Raw genomic sequence first — 20,119 nt, 5'->3', positions numbered from 1 at the left:
AAAGCTGGGCGTGAAACATGGGAGGTCCTAGGAATATAATTCAGTCAAAGCTACTCGCGTTTCCTCGTCCGTTGCCAACGAAACCCGACTATGTTAGAGTAAACGTCGTGAACCCCTAAATATCTTTGAAAACCAACAACCCCTTTCAGAGCATTTGTTTGAACTCGGACCCTGCTTGGCATCATGGAGTACCAACAATTTGTGTCTATAATCGGCGCAGGGCCTGCCGGGTTCGCACTGGCGGCCGACCTCCTGAACCACGGGAAGAAGGTTCTACTATACTCGCACCCCGAGCACCTGCGGCACGCCAACAGCGTGCAAGAAAAGGGCTGCCTCAAGTCGATCGGCGTAATGGAAGGGGTTACCAACGTACCCATCACCACCGATATGACAGAGGTCATCGCCTTCTCGCGCATCGTGTTCCTGGCCGTGCCGTCCACGGGCCAAGAAACCATCCTACAAATAATGAAGGCATACGACCTACGCCAACACATCCTGATCGCGGTCCCAGGCAATCTCCTATCCCTGGTCAAAGACGCGAGCATGGAGGTGGGCAACATCCTCGAGACCAACCTGTCGCCCTACTCGTGTCGCATGGAGGAAGGTCAGCTGTTAGTCCTGGGTCGGAAGAAGCGCCTCATGATCGCCGCCCTGCACAACCAACCCCTCGACCTCGACGTGGTCCAGGACCTATTCCCCGGCACGCGGCTACGGTGGTGCAGCAGCGTCGTAGAGGTGTGCCTGACCAATATCAACGGCGTCTTCCACCCGCCCATGATGCTGCTGAACGCGGGCCGCATCGAGAGCACGGGCGGCGACTTCCTGCTGTACCGGGACGGCCTGACGCCCGCGGTGGCGGGCGTCATGGACGGCGTGGACCGCGTCCGACAGCAGATCGGCGCCGCGCTGGGGCTGCAGCTGCCGAGCGCGCTCGCCGCGTCCAACGCGTGCTACGGCGCGTCCTTCCCGGACCTCGTCGCCCTGGCGCGGCACTCGCCGCCGCACAACCGGCTGCGCGCGCCGCCCGACTACGCGGGCCACCGCAATATCTCCGAGGACGTGCCGGACCTGCTGGTGCCGTGGTGCGCGCTCGCCGAGGTCCTCGGCATCGATGCGTCGCCCATCGCGGCGGTGGTCGTGTTGGCCGAGTTGACGACGGGGGTGCGCTTTAGGGAGACGGGGCGGAATTTGGCGAAGCTGCAGCTGGATACGGTTTCACGGAGGGAGCTGGTGGCGCGGTTTGGTTCTGCGGCTGCGGCTACGACGCAGCATGAGAGTCGGCTATGATAGTCAGTGACTGCGAAGATGATGGTACAATTCAGTCCCGTCAAAGTCGAGTATTTAGCGCACTAAGCAAGCAAGCAAATCTACTGATTTTGTTCTATCTGAAATTCACAATTCTACCTTATTACTCTTCATACCCCGAACCCGCGCCCCATGCGCACCGAGTATCCACGGTATCGGCGCAAACAGCAGCGCAACGAAGCCCAGCAAGCTATTTCCCCATCCCCACCCGAGCGCGTCATACAACCCCAGCCCGCCCAGCGGTATCAGCGCCCCCGCAAGCCCCCGGAGCACCGCGTTGGCGCCGACGACGCTCGCGGCGTGGCCCTCGAAGGCATCTATCAGGTAGGTCTGTACCGCCACAAAGACCAGGATGGACCCGAACCCCGTAACGGCGGTCCCGATCTGGGGCACGATCCAGTGCGCACGCGCCTCGGCGCTCCAGCCGTAGACGAACAGGCCGAGCGGGAAGGCGAGGGCGCCCGGCACCGTGATGAGGAGTGGCAGGCGGGCTTCTGGTGTGACTTGCTCGCCCGCCGCGGCGCAGCGCTTCACGTTTCGGTCGCTAAAGTGGGCGATGTAGGCTAGCCCGGCCAGGGTGCCCAAGCCGCCGGCGAGGAAGACTAGGCCGGCTGCCGTGGTGGAGAAGTCGTATACTTCCTTGAAGACGAAGGAGTAGGTCGAAAAGAGGAGGTATAGCGTGCCATATAGAATAGCCACGTACGTGCACATGACGGTGACGATGGGACAGCAGAGTAGCATCTTGGTAGGCCGGAGGATACTCCTGGCGAACAGCTGTCCTGGGGCGAGATCAAGTGCCAGCCTGGACCGATAGTCAGGATTTCCCGTCTCCTTTTTCAGCCGAGTGGCCTTACGCTCGAGCAGCACAGGAGGGTAAGTCTCCTCGAGGACGAAGTAAGCAAACACGGCTACGACGCCCACGACAATGGCCATGATCCAGAACATCCAGCGCCAGCCCGCGACCTCGGCGACATACCCCCCGATGATGGGCCCGACCATGGGCCCCAAGATGGTGCCAACGGACCAGACAGAGACGGCGCGGCCCCTGCGCTCGCGCGGCATGAGGTCGGCGATGGTGCCGGAGCCGATGGTGATGGTGGCGACACCCGCGAAGCCCGACAGGAAGCGGGCGACCAGCAGGGCAGCCTCGCCGCGGGCGAGGGCGCACGACACCGTGAAAACGCAGAACAGGGCGTTGGTGGCGTGGTAGACGACGACGCGGCCGTACAGCTCGCTCAGCGGCGCCAGCACCAGCGGCCCGCACGCGAAGCCCAGCACGAAGATGGAGACGACGAAGGTGGCGAAGCGCGGGGAGGTGGTGTCGAAGTCGTGCATGACGGACTGCACGGCCGGGGCTAGCATCGACGATACCAGAGGACTGGGGAGGAGAGAGTTAGTTAGTCCAAATTAATTTCCATAGCTAGGTCGATTATTGTCTTGGGTCACTTACACGAGAAAGCTGATAACCGAGATGGTCAATATGTTCGTCCATTTCTTCCTCGAGGACCAATTCATGGGATTTGAAGGGTCCGAATCCTCCGGCTCGGCCCACCAGACGTCGAGCATGGCGTTTGCGCCGCCGTCGGGCTCGGCGGACGAGGTGGACGGGCTTGGGTCCTTTGTTTCGTCCATAGATTCGGCTAATACCAGTGACCACAAGTGCCGTTTGTGTGTAGGTGTACTATGATGTGTTACGAACCAAACACAGGAGCAGATTTGAGCGCATTGGGTTAAAAACAAAAGGGGTTCCAGTTTGCGAAATTACAGTTCGTCTAATAGTCTCAGCACTCCGACAGTAGCGAGCATGTCACGGCGAGTACCTTGCAGTAGGCCCCTTTACATGTCTCATCTGCAGCATCGTCTTTTGGGCGACGGCTTAGGGTGACAATAAGTTGCATTTCCGGTGTGGATTGGAATGGGTCAAGCGATCAACTTGCTCAATTACGTGTCATGTCGTTGTTCCTAGTCATCATCCTACGGAGCTATGCAAATAAACGATATAGCGATATTGCCTTACACGACGAGACCGTTGGGTGGGGACGCTGCCAAGGAATAATGTGCTCAAAGAAGCTCACGCCCCAACCTCATACTCGGGGCTTGCATCCGAAGCTACTGTAGGGCGCATCCTAGCCTGCAACAGACAATCTCGGTCTAGCTAGATCAGCTGGGAGGAGGTCCGAGATACGTCTCCGATCATCCACAATCCATCTGTAACGCGATGTTGGACAGGGGCTGAAGGACAATCTACAATACGTCACAACTCAGAAATTGTCTGGATATTTGGAAATAGTCCGATTTGGAATACCTATTCTCATCCAATGCGTGTAGTGTTGGCCATTATCATTGTTCATGACCCGATTCACATCGACGAGGAGGATAAATTCAGCCGCAAGTCTGACCATATCGTGCACCATTCAAACAAAATGAACGTGTCGAAGTGAAGCCCCTTTCCAGGCTTTCGGAATGCCTACATTGTACAGTAGGTCTTAATACATGTTCAACAATAAGATAGTTACTCGAAGTCAACAGGACTGAACTTCCCATTCACCATCTCCACCACCGTATCCCTCCCCCTCTTCATGTACCACCGCAACACCCCGAGCCGGTGCGCCACGATGATGACCGTGTGCCCCCCTGGAAGTAAGCTCCTCGTCTATAATGCGGTAGATGGCAGCCTCAGTAACGGCGTCAAGCGCAGAAGTAGGCTCATCCAGGAGCACGACGGGCCGCGTGCCCGCGTCGCGACGGAGCGTCGCCGCCTTGACCAGTGCCCGGCTAAGCGCGAAGAGCTGCATCTGCCCCACAGACATCTCCGGGAACATAGCGAGCTGGCGGTCTAGAGCAGCTCCACCGAGTTGAGACGACCGAAAATGGGCCCATAGCCCCGTCTTGGTTAGGGCGGATACGATGGTCTCGTCAGAGGCCGAGCTGTCGGGGTCGAGGTTGAAGCGGACAGTCTCGTTGGACAGGAGAAGGGGATCCTGGGACAGCGTCACGAAGCACCGTTCACGCAATAAGTCAACACTGACTTGGCTGATGTCGATCCCGTCCAGCTCAATGCTCCCAGATTGCAGCTCCAGGAGACGCAGAAGGGTCAACAGGAAGGTGCTTTTGCCACTATCAAATGGGCCTCAGGTTAGCAATCTACACGGAACGGAATGCGAATGGATATTAAGGGACGTACCTGCCAGTGCGCCCAAACACGATGAGTTTCTGCCCAGCTGAGATGCCAAGACTTAGGTTTTGGATAGCCACCGACCCAGGACTGGAAAAGGAGGGAGAAAGAGGCACGTTAGTGAGCTTTCTATCAACGCCCTTTGTACTTTGGAGGGTAGGATAGTGGCTACGCACCGGTACGACGCCGTGATACCTCTTAAATCCAAGCATCCCCGCGTCGGCCAGCTCTCACTTGGCTCCAAGCCCCCCGCCTCCCCCTCTCCGACGGAGTCGATTCCTGCAGCCCCTTGAGGCGGGCGACGGCGCCGAGGGATGTCTCGAGGGAGGTCCAGCTCTCGACGAGCTTCAACAGTGTGGAGTTGGCGACGAGCATAAGGTTGAGCGCGGTCCCGACCTGAGCGCCGGTGACTTCGCCGCGTCCCCGGAGAGAGACGGCGAGACCTACGACTGCCGTCGCGACGCCCGCTCCTAGCAGGTCGAGAACGACGCCGAGCCAGCGCTGCAGGCACAGGAGGAGGAACTCCGGGGCGCTGGGCTTGGTCTACGCTGGACACGTTCGCTCGGACTGCGTTGTCGGCCCAGCCGAAGGCGCGGATCGTCTCGAGACCTTCGACCTAGAAGGGGAGCGATTAAAGTCAGCGGGTGATTTTAAGGGATATTGAGACTTATCATCTTGGTTTTATTTCTGGACAAGACGTACTGATTCTAAGAAGCTGGAGAAGACTCCCGCCCGAGACTCGAGCTCGAGAAATCGGAGTTGCCTCGAAGTACGAAGGTATAGCCTCTGCACAATGAAGATAACGACAGCGCAGATGGGCAGCGAAAGCGCGAGCCACTTTTCCGCCAAACAGAGAAAGACTACCTGCATCAAGAGTTTGAAGATTTCTGGTAATAAATGAGCATGCATATATGTCAGTATATATGTATAGTACGTATTGAGAAGCTGGCCGGGTCCTAGAACTTACGCGTCACGATAGTTTGGAATGCTCCTGGTAGTTGCTTATCGATCAACTGGATATCTTGACTAAATCTTCTCACTACTATTAGTTGTGTGGAGAGGGTTAGCAAGTGACCAAGATTTGCTGCTTACCTGTTCAAGATGGATCCGTTGTCTGTCTGGGAGAAGTACGTGAGGGGAGCTCTGTGGATCTAGGGGTGAGAAACAGTATGAAGCAATGAGGAATTCATTAGATGGCGGAAAGGAGGGCGAGGAGGGAGAACGGACCCAGTGATAATGTCCAGGAGCCGTTTGTGTATCAAAGACCCCGAACGCGGGGCCAACCGTATCAAAACCGACCTTTGGTGTAGTTAGTTGGTGCGGCGTGTGAGACCTGGATCAGAAGTTTGATTTGGCAAGGCCTACCACATCTGCATACTCGTCGAAGCCCACGCCATGAATGCAATGGCTAGATAGCCCAGGACATAATATGTGGTGCTTGCACTGCCCGACTCGGTCCACATCTGGAGCCAGTATTGCGGGATGGTTATGAAGAATGCATAGGTAGCAGTGCACACTACAAGTCGGCACACGTTTCCCCATCCCACAAACGTCAGGTAGAATGCTTGGATCCAAAGTCAGCTGTGTCTCAGTAACGAGAGAAGGGAGGAAGGTTCACCATAGAGCGCAGGGTCTCCACTTTGCCTAGTGAGGTCTGCCTTGATCTCGTCCTTGGCTTGGACCTGGGTGCTGAGGTTATTGAAGCTTTCTGATAGCAGATTCTCGTCGACTTGCACCTGGTGGCCGGAGGAAAACTTGGTAATCAAGGTCGATGGGATGTTGAGCATTCCCCATGGCCCTTGATCCCGGATGCCCCTGTGGTCTAAAATCACCACATGATCTGCCGATGGAAAGTATTGTGCTTTATTATGTCGGAGTTTAGCTTAGTCATTGGCCGAAAGGTCTTGGACTGGGTGATGAAAATACCAGAGTTCGTGACGAGGATGACGGTAGTCTTGGAGAGCCGGAGCAGTCCTCTAGCACCGAAGAGGTTGTCGAACACAGTCTGTTCCGTGTCTCCGTCCAGCCCGCTGAGAACATCATCTAGCAAGAGTATGTCACATTTTGCGAAGAGGGCGCGCGCAAGCGTCTAAAAGTGTCAGATGGTATCGGGAGGGAAGCAGAAGGATGATCATGGAACCTCACCACGCGTTGCCTTTGCCCACCCGAGAGGTTCAGACCTCTGCTCCCAATCTGAGTTTGATCGCCGTCCGTCAGGGAACCGAAGTCGTGGGCCAAGCAACAAGCTTTAGTGACTTTGTTATACCAAGACTCGTGCTCCTGATGGCCGGCATCGTAAAGTTCCGTGGTGCCATAGATGGCTTCCTTAATGGAGCCGTTGGGCAACCAGGGCCTTTGAGCACAGTATGCAATCCGGCGTGTCGACACGGCAACAGAGCCCTCGGCCGGAACTACCTCGCCGAGGATAGCACGCATCAGAGTCGACTTCCCGCTACCCGTGGGTCCTGATATGATAGTCAAAGCCCCGACAGGTACCTTGATATTGACCCGACTTAAGAGTGGTTTGCTGTGCCTGATTGTGACGTTGCAAAGGTGCACCGCCAAGCCCCTTCCAACACCTTGTTGAGTACGGGGACGAGGAGACAATGTGTCGGCGTAGGCTTCAGACCAAATCTCGCGATGAGGCGGCAGGGAAGGGCGGAGCATAAACGTCTGTATCCTCTGGAAGCTGGAAAGGGCCGCTACCGCGCGCGGGACAATGGTCATGACCATGTTGGCCGGATGCGTGACCATGCTGAGAATAGCCATGGTGGTAAATGCGGTTTCGATATCCATCCTATTGCCGTTAAGTGCCGATACTAGAGCATAGATTGCCACGGTGATGGCCGGAGAGAAAATTCCTAACGCATTGGCTAGATCACACAGTCAGACTCTTCCCGCCGCAAAACGAAAGGAAACGAGAGGGAAGTATGGAATTGTGCTGGACATACCTGACGCATTGTAGTAAACCATGACCCATCGAAGCCTCGAAGCTGCCGAAAGCTCGTTTGCCCAGAGTGTTTCGATGCGCCTGTGCATGTTCCTCTGCATCCCGAGCATCTTGACCGTCTTGATAGCACCCAGCATAGAGCTCGTAGCCGCTATGCGATCTTGCGTTGCTGTATTCCACGCTTTCTGGCTTGGTTGGAGGTTCCTGGCTACGAAACGGCTGACATGCGAGCACACTATTCGGATCAGCATCCCGCATCCCAAAAGGTTAATGGATAACTAACGATAGATGAGGAAAAGGGGAAGAGGCCAAATCCAACCGACTTGGCCCGCGAGAAGCCTGATGCCAATCAAAACCTCAACGGCTTGGGCCCACGTCTCGTGGGCCATTTCACCGATCCCGTCTAGACTTTCTGCATCCGTGCTCATGAGGGTCATGACATCCCCGTTGTCGTCAATCACACTGGGGGACTCCATCATCTTGGCGTGTATGAGTCCAACAAGGGCACTTCGAGTCATGAGTTTGAGTCTGTTGATGCGATGCTGGCAGGCAGCCGTCGATATCTTGAGGCAATTTTAGTAACATGCAGAAAAGGTTCCAAGGGGAGCGCATCTCTTACCGCAAGGCCGACGTAAATTACGACGGCTGCAAGTACAAGCCAAAAGCCACAATTAGATCCCGCAGTATCTGGGAAAGCAGTGACATATCTGATGGTTTCCTTAATCAGAGATGGTTGGCAATACCGGAATAAGATCAAAAGTGAGCGAGGTACGATGGCTGCCAGGAATGGCCTTTGCAAACAGTGAAGCAAGGCCCGCTGTAGCGTGTTTTTGGTTTCCGGCTTATCTAGGCTTCGTCAGAACTGGGTAACCAGTGCATCCAGAAGCTCGCTGCCGACTTACCTCTTCGTGACCACGAGCGAATCATCAACTTCCTATAGTGTCCGGGTTTCATATCTTGGCTCAAAACCGGCATCTCGTATTTGGAAAGTACTTTGCTATAGCCCTGGGCAAGAACAGGATTGACCCATGCGAAGACTGCCCTGCTGAGAATGCCATAGCGCTCCTCGGGCGATAATGGCAAACCCTGCCCGTCGTATGCGGGTTTCTTGGCTCGGAGTTCTAATGCCAGCAGAGACGTGTGGGCAAAACAGCGAATTCGAACGCCATGGTGTAATCCGGATGGCAAAGGTGCGCTTAGAGGTATCCAAACGAAAGCGATGTCCGTGATGAGTGACGCGACGAGGTACAAGGTGGCCAGGTCTGACGATTCGGATGCTCTCTGCTGCTCGAAAACCAACAGAGTACAGAGTCCTAGAGCCGCCGCGGCAGAAGCGGACAGCGAGAGGAGGATGTGCTGTTTGAAGGCGATTTCCAAGGCCAAGGCCTTCGTCCAGTACCGCAACAGGGCGAGGCAGAGCGAAAACGCGATTGCCTGTGACGGTCTTCAGCATTGGGTCCCTACAAACGTGGGCATGGGGACATTGGGGCACTGACTGCTTTGAGACGTCCATCTGAGCTCGGCAGATTGCGTATGGTAGACCTGCTAAGCTGGAGCAATCGAAAAGGGAGGGCAACGAGGAACACAGCGGCGCATACTGTGGTCGCATCCTGTAGGGCGGTTGTAGGTTCCCAAAGCATGACGTCAGAGCTGTATGGACTTGCGTCTTGGGAGGGAAATGTCGCAGTATTGGTGCCCTGCTTTGAGAAAGGGCTCAATTACCAAGATGCGCTTATGAATTCGACGAAGCTGCTGGACCCATCGGTATCGAGGTCCAGATTGTTATGGAAGGGGGACTATCAAGGGAGCCGGATCAGGTTCCACACAATGTAGGTGTCCTGTACCAGGCTTACAGCGCTGTGCCAAGAAGCGCCGGCAACACTTGCCGTGTGACTCTCCTTTCGGTAAGTCATCCGTAGATCTGCCGTGGCCAGTGCAAAACAGCCAACCGGGCTTTCGATCTCCCACCCGCATGATTAGAGATCTGTTGGTAAGATGACGGATAGATCCTCTTAATTAACCCTCCTGGGCATAAGGGTATAATAATACTATTAAAAGTTTGTTTAAAAATACTACCCTCACCACCATCACCACCATCACCACCCTTGTTACGAATCCCACCGTCAGCGCCCTCACCACCACCAGAAACGTGTTTAGCAACACCACCCTCACCACCACCGGCACCACCAGTAACACCACTCTCCGATACTATTAGAGGCGTGTTTGGCAACACCACCGGCACCACCGCCCTCACCACCACCACCGGCACCGTCATCACCACCATCGTCCCCGCCGCAGCCGATCACGATGTAGAGGTCTTTCACGAAACATTTCTGCTTGGAGTTGAATAGAGACGAGGTATGTACTGTTCTATTGTCTTCGAAGGTGATGTCACTGGTTCCCTGCGCATTATATATGCCATTCGTTGATTTAACTACGTTCGGAGGCGGCACTTATGTATATCCAATCGGACCCCGTGTGGCTCGTTGCCGCAAACGAAACCAAAAGGCGACTTAGGGCTCACTGACAGTCTTCAGATGAGCTCAACATATCTTACGATGGCAGAGAAGGGGCTAGGATTACCATTGGATCTTTTCACTCTCAAGAATTTTGACTGATGAACTACGTAACTTCATCAACTGAACTTTTAGTAGATGTGTTTTAACTGAAGAGCAAGACAGTTCTCTACTACCTTTCTAATGAAAATGACCCTGAGTATGGTCATTCATTGCATATACCATCGTCACAGATCACCGTAGCGTTGCCATCACAGCCCGTCCACTTCAAACAATGACAGTGCCAAATATTGGTCTCCTTAAGCCAAAAGAGCTTGGCCGTGACCCCGCAGGGATAGTCCTCGTGCGTCCCAATACACGGGCACTCCTCCGGCGGAGACTCGGCATTCCCCAGTTCGGCGTTGTACGTGAGTCCATGCAGAATGACGTCCACAATTTCCTGGACGCGGCGAGGCACCTTGGCGCCGCCCGTGTCGGCGCAAACATCGTTGAGGATGACGTCGAGCGGGTCTAGGAGGCGGGCGTTGGTGCCGACGAAGGCGCTGGCTTTGGTGGCCAGTGCATGGAGGCTCCGGACCTGGTCGACGATATCGTCTGGAAAGGCGTCTTGACGGCTCTGCGTCACCATGGTTTGATAGACACTTTGATACTCAACCAGGCGGATGAGCAGATCGCTCTCCGTCTTATTGCCCATGACGTAGTCATCCGTCTCCCAATAGGCAAGGAACTTATGCATCCGCTCGAGGAATGGCCTCCCCTGATCCATGCCCTTGCACATCTTGGCGCGGTTGCGTTTCAGCGCGTTCTGTAGGACTTCAATGAACATTGACTCCATATCCGAAATATAGTTGGCGTGGTTAATGTTGCGAACAGCGACGTCCTTCGAGGAAGACACTCGAGCGGGGATGGAGGCAGCTGGGATGGCCGGGCTGGGGACCGAATTATCCATGTTCAACGAGTGCCATCCATATCCACCATTGCCGGGGTGGGACTGGACGACCCCCAAAAACGTAAGAAAGAAAAAGACCCTCATATCGTAGCAACGACAAGCCTAGCTAGGTAAGAGAGGGTTGGTGTAGGTTGGGAAGGCTAAGGAGCAGCGATGAACTGGACCGCCACGACTACGACGGTTTTATATAGGATGTCCTCAATCATCGGAGAAAGATGTCGCTTCGTTCAGGATGCCCTGAATCATCGGAGAAAGCTGCCACTTCGTTGTGTGCGCCGATTTTAAAAGCCGCCTTCATAAGGTTTCGTTTCTGTTTGGTTGATGACTTGAGATTGAACCGAAGAGAAGAAAGAACGAATGGCCGGCCAATATGACGCTGACCTTGTTGAACGTTAGAATATGAATCATCTCAAAACAGCGCATATAGCAACTTACTGGGCTGTTGGTTGTTTGCTGATCTTTCGACCTTTCTGGGTTGCACCAAGTCGACGAGCTGTATTGGCACCCAGCCGCCGTTGTATGGGTTTGTCGTCCAATCTGGTCGGGTTGGGAATGATCGCGCTCGCTCCTGAACATATCGCGCCGACATTGACTTTAATTTGAGGGCAGCGTGGAAGAAGCCATGGTGACGGTAGCGTTACTTGGGTGATGATGTTGATGATGGTAGTGTTGACAATGCATCATCTCGATCAGGTGGGCTGATCGGTCAGGTCGAAATCGACTGGCAGTGAGGTGGCCACAATATGGGCATTCGGTAGTCCCCGGCCTCAATCAACCACAGTATATACCCGACAGATTCCTTCTTCCCCTTCTTCTAGACCGGGAAGATGTTCAAACACCATCTCATGACGATAGCAATCAACCTGGGTATCCACCATCGAGTTGGCTACCACCATCTGCTCCGCCTGTTAGACCACCGCGTCGTTTCGTCATTATCAACGTGGCCGCGAGGGCTATATTCATTGTTGCTGCCTTTGCTTGGATTTGGTGCATGTTCATAATTCTGCCACCACACAGAATCTGATGAAGCTATTGCGAGCCCGCAAGAACTTGGAATGCTCAGCGAGAGTAAGTATGCAAGAAAGCCGTCCCATGAGAGTTTCAATGCGAATGAACTGTGTCTTCCCATCTTGGGTAGTACGAGACCTTCAGTGAAGCCGCCACATGGTCTTGTGCTGAGTCTCATTTGCCGCCTGATTGGTTTGCCGCCTGATTGGTTTGCCGCCTAATTGATTTGCCGCCTGATTGTGATGAGATCCATGAAGCATGGTAGGATCCGTATATATTTGTTGTTTTGATTTGATTGCCGCCAGAGGCATGCCGAGATTGCCGCTTTCTCGGACACAGAATGATAAAGATGTGTATCATGGTTGAAGGTAGTTGCTGGCTCTCAAGACCAAGAGATGAGATCTTGCAATTGATATGGCTCTGAACCGAAGACGAGAGACTCTCTGCAACGACTAGAAAGAGTCAATTGATGATGCCTGGAATGGATATCCACGCTGAAGTAGCTGACTACCAAGAGATCGCATTTTTGTAAATGCTTGGTGATGTGGGATTGGTTGCGCAAGGCCTCTGCACTGAGGTTTCACAACGCATGTGAACCAGATGAACCAGTTGAGTGAGCCCCGACCGGTTTTTGAGCAAACGTTGTTGAGTCCCAGGAAGGTGGACGAAAGAGAATGATTGACCCGCAGCTGGTGCTCAAGCAGACGTACGAAGGAGAGGGCAGATTATGCGCAGTTGGTTCTCAAATGAAGGCGAGGGCGTGCCCGACAGGTACCATTGAAAGTATTGAGTGTCTTCCTTGGTTGCTTCGTATGTGAAGACAATGGATAGCCTGCTGAAATGACGGAAACTGCTCTGTTTCCGATGAAAGAAATCCCCTGAATTTTAGCTGCCAGTGGAGGTAATGGGATGATGTCTACATTGCTTCGAGAAGATAATCCAGTAAGTTGTGATATCTTAGTGGTAATGGATTTGAGAAAGGATCGATCCAGGAAACGGATTGTTTGGAAGAAGAAGCTGAATGGGAGTGGACCGTGGATGATGGCGTGGAAGACCGTTTTTGCCTCAAGATGAGGATGTCAGTCGTCCCTTGCAGCTGACGAACAAACGTGACGCTGGGTAGTCTGAGTAGAACCAAGTCGCTGTTTTATTCGAGCTTTGGTTGTTCTTGCTCATTGTGTCATTGGACTGCCTGCCATGTGTGGAGCTTTGTTTGAGATGAAGAAGTGAAGAAGTCGAGCCTGATTGACTGGAGCTCTGCCCGAGATGAAGAAGTGAAGAAGTCGAATCTGATGGACTGAATGTGTTTTTTTTAAAGAAAATGAAGGTTGGTGGAAAGTTGAAAATTGACTTCGCCGTCGTTTATGCAAACTTGACTGAGGAGATGTCAAGCTGCAAAGGAAGATGCTTTGGCTTCAGCAATGAGAGATGTTTGAAACATCCTGCTTACTAGACCCAGGCAGGTACACTGAACCACTCTTCCATGGCCCGGGCCCCCAGGGAATCCTCCTTTCGGAAGACCCCCCGGAGGGACGGCGAAGTCTTTTTTTTTTTTAGGGTTTTTTATTTTCAACTTTTTTTTTTTTTTTCTTTTCTTCTTCTCTTCTTCTTTTCTTCTTCTTCTTCTTCTTCTCCTACTCCCCCACCACACCCCATCCCCTTACGAGGATGAGGTGCGGCGGGTCCACTTGTTCCGGAGCTCGGCCCAGAGAGTCGGGCGGCGGCGGCGCGAGGCGGGGGCGCGAGCGGCAGGGGCAGCGGCGACACCGTCGTCAGCGGCAGCGGCAGCAGCAGGGGCAGGGGCAGGGTCGCCGGGGGCGACAGGGGCGGCCGGGGCGACAGGGGCGGATAGGCGGCGGGCGGAGGCGTCGGCGGCGGCGCGGGCGGCGGCGGCGGCGACGGCGTTGGGGGAGGGGGCCGGGGCAGCAGCAGTGGCAGCAGCAGCAGCAGCCGGGGCAGGAGCAGCGGCGGCGGCGGCAGCAGCAGCAGCACCAACAGCAGCAGCAGCAGCAGCAGCAGCCTGCTGGCCGAAGCCAGCGGCGACAGCGCCCTCAGCGGCAGCGGCAGCGGCACGGGCAACCTTAACGGAAGCCGAGGCAGCTGGCACGCTGGCCAGGTTCTCAACAGCCACGACGGCATCGCCCGCAGCCCGGACCATCTTGTCCACGCCCTGCTTGGCCTCCTCCTCCTTCTCCTTCTTCTGGTTGCGGCGATCAGCCGCGTTCAGGCTGGCCTCGTCGACGAGGCAGAGGCTGCGGGCGACGCGTCGCACCGCGAAGATGTTCAAACACCATCTTAAGAGGATGGCGAAGAAGATGGCGGCCGCGGTGCCTGGCAGGCCGAACCTTGACACCCACTCGACACCGACGTTGACGCCGCTGGCGCCTTGGTCGGTCGGGGCGAGGGGGCCGGCTTACAGAGAATTGTCTCTGTGGCGGCAGCGACGGCGGCGGCGACGGCGGAGGCGGTGGTGGTGGTGGTGGTGATGGTGGTGGTGGTGGTGGCGTTGCCAACCATGGTTAGAATGGTGATTCTGTATATATACTTAGTTTCTGTCTTTCCGAAACGAAAAAGGGGGAATCATATCTGGACTTACGGGTTGGGCATGGTAGTGGTAGTGGTAGCAGCAGCAGTAGCAGTAGTAGTGGTAGTAGTCTTGACTCCATTTCCAGTTAATACAGGCCTAAACCAACCAAGCCATTGGGGCTTACTTACGGGCGAGAATCTTTCGAAAAAAGGGGGCAGGTAAGTTTCGAAACTAATATATATATAGTCAGTATGCAATCCTCCACGAACGCAACCGCAACATCTGGGGTCAACTCACGCTGTCGGACGGTGGTCGAAGAAGAAAAAGGAAAGAAAATCACAAGAATCTCAAACCACCGACGACTACATAGACCCCCGCGCCCAAGAATGAGCACGGCCATTTACCTGACGTTCCTTCCTTTCTACCTACTTGTCTCTACCGCGGCTAACAGTGTAGCTCCAACGTGCCCTTTGCAGGTACCTATGAAACTGGATGTCACTCCTACAGGTCGCTTACACGTGTGTCCAGAGTATCACAGTCTGGAGGGCAGATATATCAACATTATTGGCTCGGAATTCATGCTGCTGATCGCTAGACGCTGATATTGCGGCCATGAAGCCTACTGGTGGCAACAAAATGCGTCGTTTTGGTCTGGGTAATGTGTACATTGACTGTCCGCCCCAATGGATCCATCTAACACTGTGGGAGTACAGTACAACAACTGAACTGGAGCCATGCAGATATATATTTTGTCTGAAAATGGTACCAGAGACCTTTCAAGGCGGACTGGTTTCCGATCCTGTCCCAAGCAGGAAATGCGGTACTTTATTGTACGTTCACAAACAGTTGCAATCATGGGGTTGTAGGGGAGGCTACTTGAAGTTCTGCTTTGGTTGCGTTATGTGGAAGCGCCCACTGTGCGTCTCCCGTATGGACTTGGTTGCCAAATAGTGCTTGCAAGAGCGCGCTCAGGACTAGGCAGCAGGGCACCATATCCCAGTGGAGGCTCCTCGTCCCGTGTCCAGTCTTATGGGTCCTACTTAACCCCAGGGCTATCACCCCCAAACGGCGGCTAGCATCAGTGGCCGTTAGGGGCAATCCCACTACTGGGTGTACGGCAGCGTAGACGCTAGAGCATGCCCACTGTGTCTCGCGGCCACGATGCTCCTTTGCCATTATTTAGTGCCACCGTCGTGTCCACTGTTCTGCAGGGCTTATTGGCTGCCGACGGAGTTGCCTGTCAAGATAGGATCTGAAGTCGCAGCTAGTATTTGTGGACTTGAATCTTTTCTTTGTCTGAGCCTTCAAGATTTTATTCTTCGTTAGATTTCGAGTTTCGTCTAATCATTCTTGTGAAAATTTGCAGTACCAGCTCGCTCGTCCGTCTATTTTCTAACCCGATCAGCTGCGAGATTCAAGGCGTTTTGTCCACCATCATCAGATCATATCGGATCCCACCTCCTCTAGGAACGAGCACAAGTCCCTCCCAATCCCCAAAGATCCGAATATGAGGGCGATAAGGACGTTGAAGTTGATAAAAACAATGAGCAGCCTCACCTCCACGACGTAGTCAATGCTATCATGGAAGCTGTGGAAACTAGCGACGATAGAGGGATGATATTGGATGGCCCTGAACATCCTGTACCCGACCAGACCGAGGTTACGTTATTCGTGGATCATTTACAGCAATCAACACTTGGATTCCTCGACTGCTTCATAATAGCCATTCGTGAACCCTGGAATCCCCAATTAGTTCTACTGGTCGTCTATCTGCCTACAGCCGTTCGGCTTCTTTTGGTGTGTCCAATCGAACCATTCCATGTAGTCTTCAGGCTCAGGGGGTATCTGATTCGGCGAGGATCGGGTTTTCTTGGGGCTTTCTTCGTGCTTTAGCCTCTTGCCTTCATCCGATAGTATTTATGGTTCTCTGGGGAGATCCTGATATGTTCGGTTTTGGTGCTGAATTATCTGCCGCATTCTTGCCACAGCTATCAGCTGCTCGCCTGTCGGGGGTGCTTGGCTGTTGCGAAATGGGACTCTTATCGAAATGACCTTCTGCTAATTCCTTAATGCCTCTAATGGCACTTTGGCCAAAATTGCCCTTTCAAACACCTGGGACATTCTTTCTCTTCTCGCCGCCGTCATTAAGTTACACACCGCAGGAAGATTTGTTGGTAATGCAATCCAACATCTGACAATGGGTTGGAGGATAATCTTCGGTACAACTTACGACCATCTGGATGTCTGAATCAAGTCCGACTTGAGAGACTACAGATGGTCCCATTGGGTATTCAAGACATATGCTTACGTAGTTTGCATGGTTTGAAATAATCGAGGAATTGAACTCTAAAATCATATCATAATCGCTGTCTGAACACAGACTATGTCAATTTGCAGAGCTCATGAATGCCTAGTGAGTTGTATTCGTCATCCAATTAATAAGTACTTGATAGTTAACTTATTATGCTTTAGTAGCCACAGTAACCAGCAAATCCAGCTCCATCGTAAGTCCCTCCTCGGTCGCCAGCTTATCCCACTCGACGATCATCTCCTCCCTCACGCGCGGCCGCATATCGACCGGGACGCCGCCGAACGTCACCCCCGAGGAGCTCGACGACAGCCAGTCGACCATCTCGGCGCCGTCGCGGGTCGACTTGAAGATCTTGTTGGTCGCGAAGCGGCGCGCGCCGAAGCCCGCGGCGTCGAGCAGCGCGTCCATCTCGGCCCGCCGCAGGAACGTGGGCGCCCCCGCGGCGCGGTGGTCGTAGTCGCGGTAGGGCGCGCGCGCCAGCACGGCGTCCTTGACGGCCTGGTGCGCGGCGACGAAGTCGCCCGACTGGCCCGACACGCCGAGCCGGCCGCCCGGCTTCAGCACGCGGCCGAACTCGCGCAGCGCCCGCGCCTGGTCCGCCACCCAGTGCAGCGTCGAGTTGCAGTACAGCACGTCGAAGCTGGCCGACGGGAACCGGGCCAGGTCCTCGGCGCGGCCGACGTGGAACGCCAGGTTCTTGCTGCGGAACGTGTCGCGCGCCAGGGCGATGCGCTCCTCGCTGGGGTCGATGCCGACGACGGCCCCGCGCTCGCCGACCAGCTCGGCTAGGTAGGCTGTCAGGTTGCCCGGGCCGCATCCGACGTCTAGTATGCGCATGCCGGGTTCCAGGTCGAGACGCTGGATGAGGAAGCGGCCTGCGTCATATTGTGTGTTGTTGACTACGGTGTAGGTCTGGGCGAGTTCTTTGGTGTCGCGCATTGTGGGCTGTGTTGATTTGCAATGGAGTGCTTATGCGTTGCTGACTGGATAGTTTTCTTGCTCAATTTTGTGACACCAGAGAAGTGCGACCTGTCAGGTACACGAGTATTAAATGCCGAAATGGGTTGCTAATGTGAGAGTCTGGGTTGTTGTCCTTTCGAGTTCCGCACATCGGTGGCTGGCTCGGGTAATACGGTTCGTCATGTTTCATAGCCAAGAGTGGGTGAGGTGTCGCGGGCCCCGTTAGATGAATAAAAGTAAGCGGCCGGATCGTGCATGGGCGATCTGCAGAGTCTCCGCGATGCGACATTTTGAGCACGTTTCCGGGGTTGCGGTGCATCTCTCCTATTGGCTGCACTACCGGGCCTTCCAGGGGTTGGACTTGGCTAGAGGCGCGCCATATACGGGGCTTGCCGACAGTTAGTATGGCGGTTTGGCGATATGCACGTGCGACGTAACGGTAGCATCATCCCTTCAGACGAGAGTCAGTGACAGGAAATGCTTATGACGAGACACGCATCTCGTGAAGATAGGTGGGGACAATTGGAGTACTCCTCGACGTCTTCGACATATTCCCACTTCATAGTGGCCGCGAATTCAGCAATCTATGATTGAACCTTCTCCAACGTCCTTTGGCGCATTTTTACAATTGTTCTGTTCTTGCATGTTAAAACACCAACGATTTCGGCAAACATGTTTGGCTTTGACTCTGCGATGGCCATGATGGACAAATTGCCGTTGGCATTGACTGTCGCGATAGTGGTAATTACCTACTCCTCACTCCCAAATTACGATGGCCGCAAATTAATAATATCCATCCAGGCTGCTCTCGGTCTCTTTGCCCAAGTCCTCTGGAGAAGGCGCTTCCACCCTCTGCGCGCCATACCCGGACCATGGCTCAACAGCATATCCGAAATCCCCGCCGCCCTGGCCTTAGTCAAGGGTGACCAGCACATCTACTATCAGTCCCTGCACGAAAAATATGGCAATGTGGTTCGGGTGTCCCCCAACGAGTTGAGTTTCCTCAGCACCGAAGCCCGGGAAGAGATCTATGGTCTTCGCGTAAGTCGTCCGCCTTATGACCGGCGCCCCAGTACGTAGTCAACTAACAATTCACCAGAAAGGCGGCTTGAACATGGAGAAGAGCCCTATCTTCCTGGGAGCCGTCGGCAAGGTGGACGGGCAAACCGGCGTGAGCCTTGCTCTGAACGCCGACCACGCCCGTCAGCGTCGGGCGCTGGGGTATCTGTTCACCAACACCGCGCTCCTGCGTTTCGAGCCTTTGATGAAGCTGCAGGTCCAGAAGTTCATCGCAGTGATGGGGGAGAAGATGGCGCAAGGAGAACCTGTCGACGTCTCCAGCTGGTGTAGGCCACGACCCCAGCAGTTTGAGAAATTGGGCACAGAACACGAAGCTGACAGTGATGTAGATACCTACCTCGCCTTCGACATCATGGGCGACCTCTGCTTCGCGGAGCCCTTCGGCTGTCTCGACCAAGCGACCAACACCGAGTGGTCCACCTCGGTCATCAACGTCTTCGTGGCCGCCACGTGGACGCAGGGCATCCGCCGGCTCTCGGGCACCGGCACCTGGCTCGAGGCCCTGATGACGCGGCTGTTCGTGCCGGCCAAGGCGTCCGAGTGGCGGGACACGCACCTGAACAACTCCCGGGAGAGGACGCTGCGGCGACTCGCCGACACCGACCAGGACCACGCGGACTTCATATACCACATCCTGAACAGCGAGTCGAAGAGCTCTCTAAGCCACAGCGAAGTCATTCTGAATGTAGCTCTGTTCATCAGTGCGGGCACCGACACCACGGCCACGGCACTCACCGGATGGACGTATTTCATAGCTACCCATCCCGAGGTGTACCAGCGTCTGATGGCCGAAGTCAGGGGTAGTCTGGCCACAGAGGACGATATCAGATGGGATAAAGTACGAAACCTCAGCTACCTCGAAGCCACGATCCATGAAGCCCTCAGGCTGTTCCCGCCCTCGCCCGCGAGCCAGCAGCGCGTCGTACCCCAGGGCGGCGCGACAATCGACGGCCACTACGTCCCCGCGGGCACGACCGTAGCCGTTCCGCCCTGGGTTTCGACTCACTCCGCGGTGCATTTCTACGAGCCCACCGAGTTCAGGCCGGAACGGTGGCTCGGAGAAGATGAGCGGTACGCGAACGATCACCTCAACGCTTCGCTTCCGTTCGGTACGGGCCCGCGCGTCTGCATTGGGCGGCACCTAGCGTACATGGAAATGCGGCTGATTACCGCGAACCTGCTATGGAATTTCGACATCGAGCTCGACAGGGAGAGGTATGCAAAGGAAAACTCGGTTTGGGGACTGGACGGCAAGCTGAAACGCATGAAAGTCTTTCACTCCATGACGAAGCCTGATCTTTGGGTCAAGCTTACAAAAGCCCAACGGTAAAGATATTA

At 54.7% G+C, this 20,119-nt stretch overlaps 5 protein-coding genes across 5 annotated transcripts; 1 reads left to right on the top strand and 4 right to left on the bottom strand.

Annotated features, from left to right (window-relative positions):
* Nucleotides 1-708: 708 nt before the first annotated feature.
* PG998_013135 (uncharacterized protein) lies at nucleotides 709-2,937 on the bottom strand (the record flags this gene model as incomplete). The annotated part of the gene is made up of 3 exons (XM_066879951.1): nucleotides 709-1,203; nucleotides 1,429-2,683; nucleotides 2,756-2,937. 3 exons carry the CDS (start codon nucleotides 2,935-2,937, stop codon nucleotides 709-711), a joined length of 1,932 nt encoding a protein of 643 aa, XP_066724090.1.
* An 890-nt stretch (nucleotides 2,938-3,827) lies between these two features.
* Nucleotides 3,828-10,895, bottom strand: PG998_013134 (uncharacterized protein; the record flags this gene model as incomplete). Its single annotated transcript, XM_066879950.1, has 17 exons — nucleotides 3,828-4,422; nucleotides 4,490-4,570; nucleotides 4,749-4,981; nucleotides 5,028-5,096; nucleotides 5,183-5,367; nucleotides 5,448-5,506; nucleotides 5,573-5,623; nucleotides 5,708-5,779; nucleotides 5,846-6,044; nucleotides 6,099-6,341; nucleotides 6,407-6,569; nucleotides 6,626-7,353; nucleotides 7,432-7,665; nucleotides 7,714-7,993; nucleotides 8,050-8,075; nucleotides 8,333-8,864; nucleotides 10,185-10,895. The coding sequence occupies 17 exons, from the start codon at nucleotides 10,893-10,895 to the stop codon at nucleotides 3,828-3,830; spliced, it is 4,461 nt and encodes a 1,486-aa protein (XP_066724089.1).
* Nucleotides 10,896-13,563: 2,668 nt separating this feature from the next.
* On the bottom strand, nucleotides 13,564-14,420 carry PG998_013133 (uncharacterized protein; the record flags this gene model as incomplete). Its single annotated transcript, XM_066879949.1, has 2 exons — nucleotides 13,564-14,234; nucleotides 14,321-14,420. The coding sequence occupies 2 exons, from the start codon at nucleotides 14,418-14,420 to the stop codon at nucleotides 13,564-13,566; spliced, it is 771 nt and encodes a 256-aa protein (XP_066724088.1).
* Nucleotides 14,421-16,891: 2,471 nt separating this feature from the next.
* PG998_013132 (uncharacterized protein) lies at nucleotides 16,892-17,680 on the bottom strand (the record flags this gene model as incomplete). The annotated part of the gene is made up of 1 exon (XM_066879948.1): nucleotides 16,892-17,680. One exon carries the CDS (start codon nucleotides 17,678-17,680, stop codon nucleotides 16,892-16,894), a length of 789 nt encoding a protein of 262 aa, XP_066724087.1.
* Nucleotides 17,681-18,373: 693 nt separating this feature from the next.
* PG998_013131 (uncharacterized protein) lies at nucleotides 18,374-20,111 on the top strand (the record flags this gene model as incomplete). Its single annotated transcript, XM_066879947.1, has 2 exons — nucleotides 18,374-18,742; nucleotides 18,801-20,111. 2 exons carry the CDS (start codon nucleotides 18,374-18,376, stop codon nucleotides 20,109-20,111), a joined length of 1,680 nt encoding a protein of 559 aa, XP_066724086.1.
* Between the last annotated feature and the right edge of the window lie 8 nt (nucleotides 20,112-20,119).

Source organism: Apiospora kogelbergensis, assembly GCF_038363985.1.
Source record: "Apiospora kogelbergensis strain CBS 113332 chromosome Unknown utg000009l_segment0_segment0, whole genome shotgun sequence".
NCBI lineage: Eukaryota > Fungi > Ascomycota > Sordariomycetes > Amphisphaeriales > Apiosporaceae > Apiospora > Apiospora kogelbergensis.
This window is presented reverse-complemented; position numbering and strand designations above follow the sequence as displayed.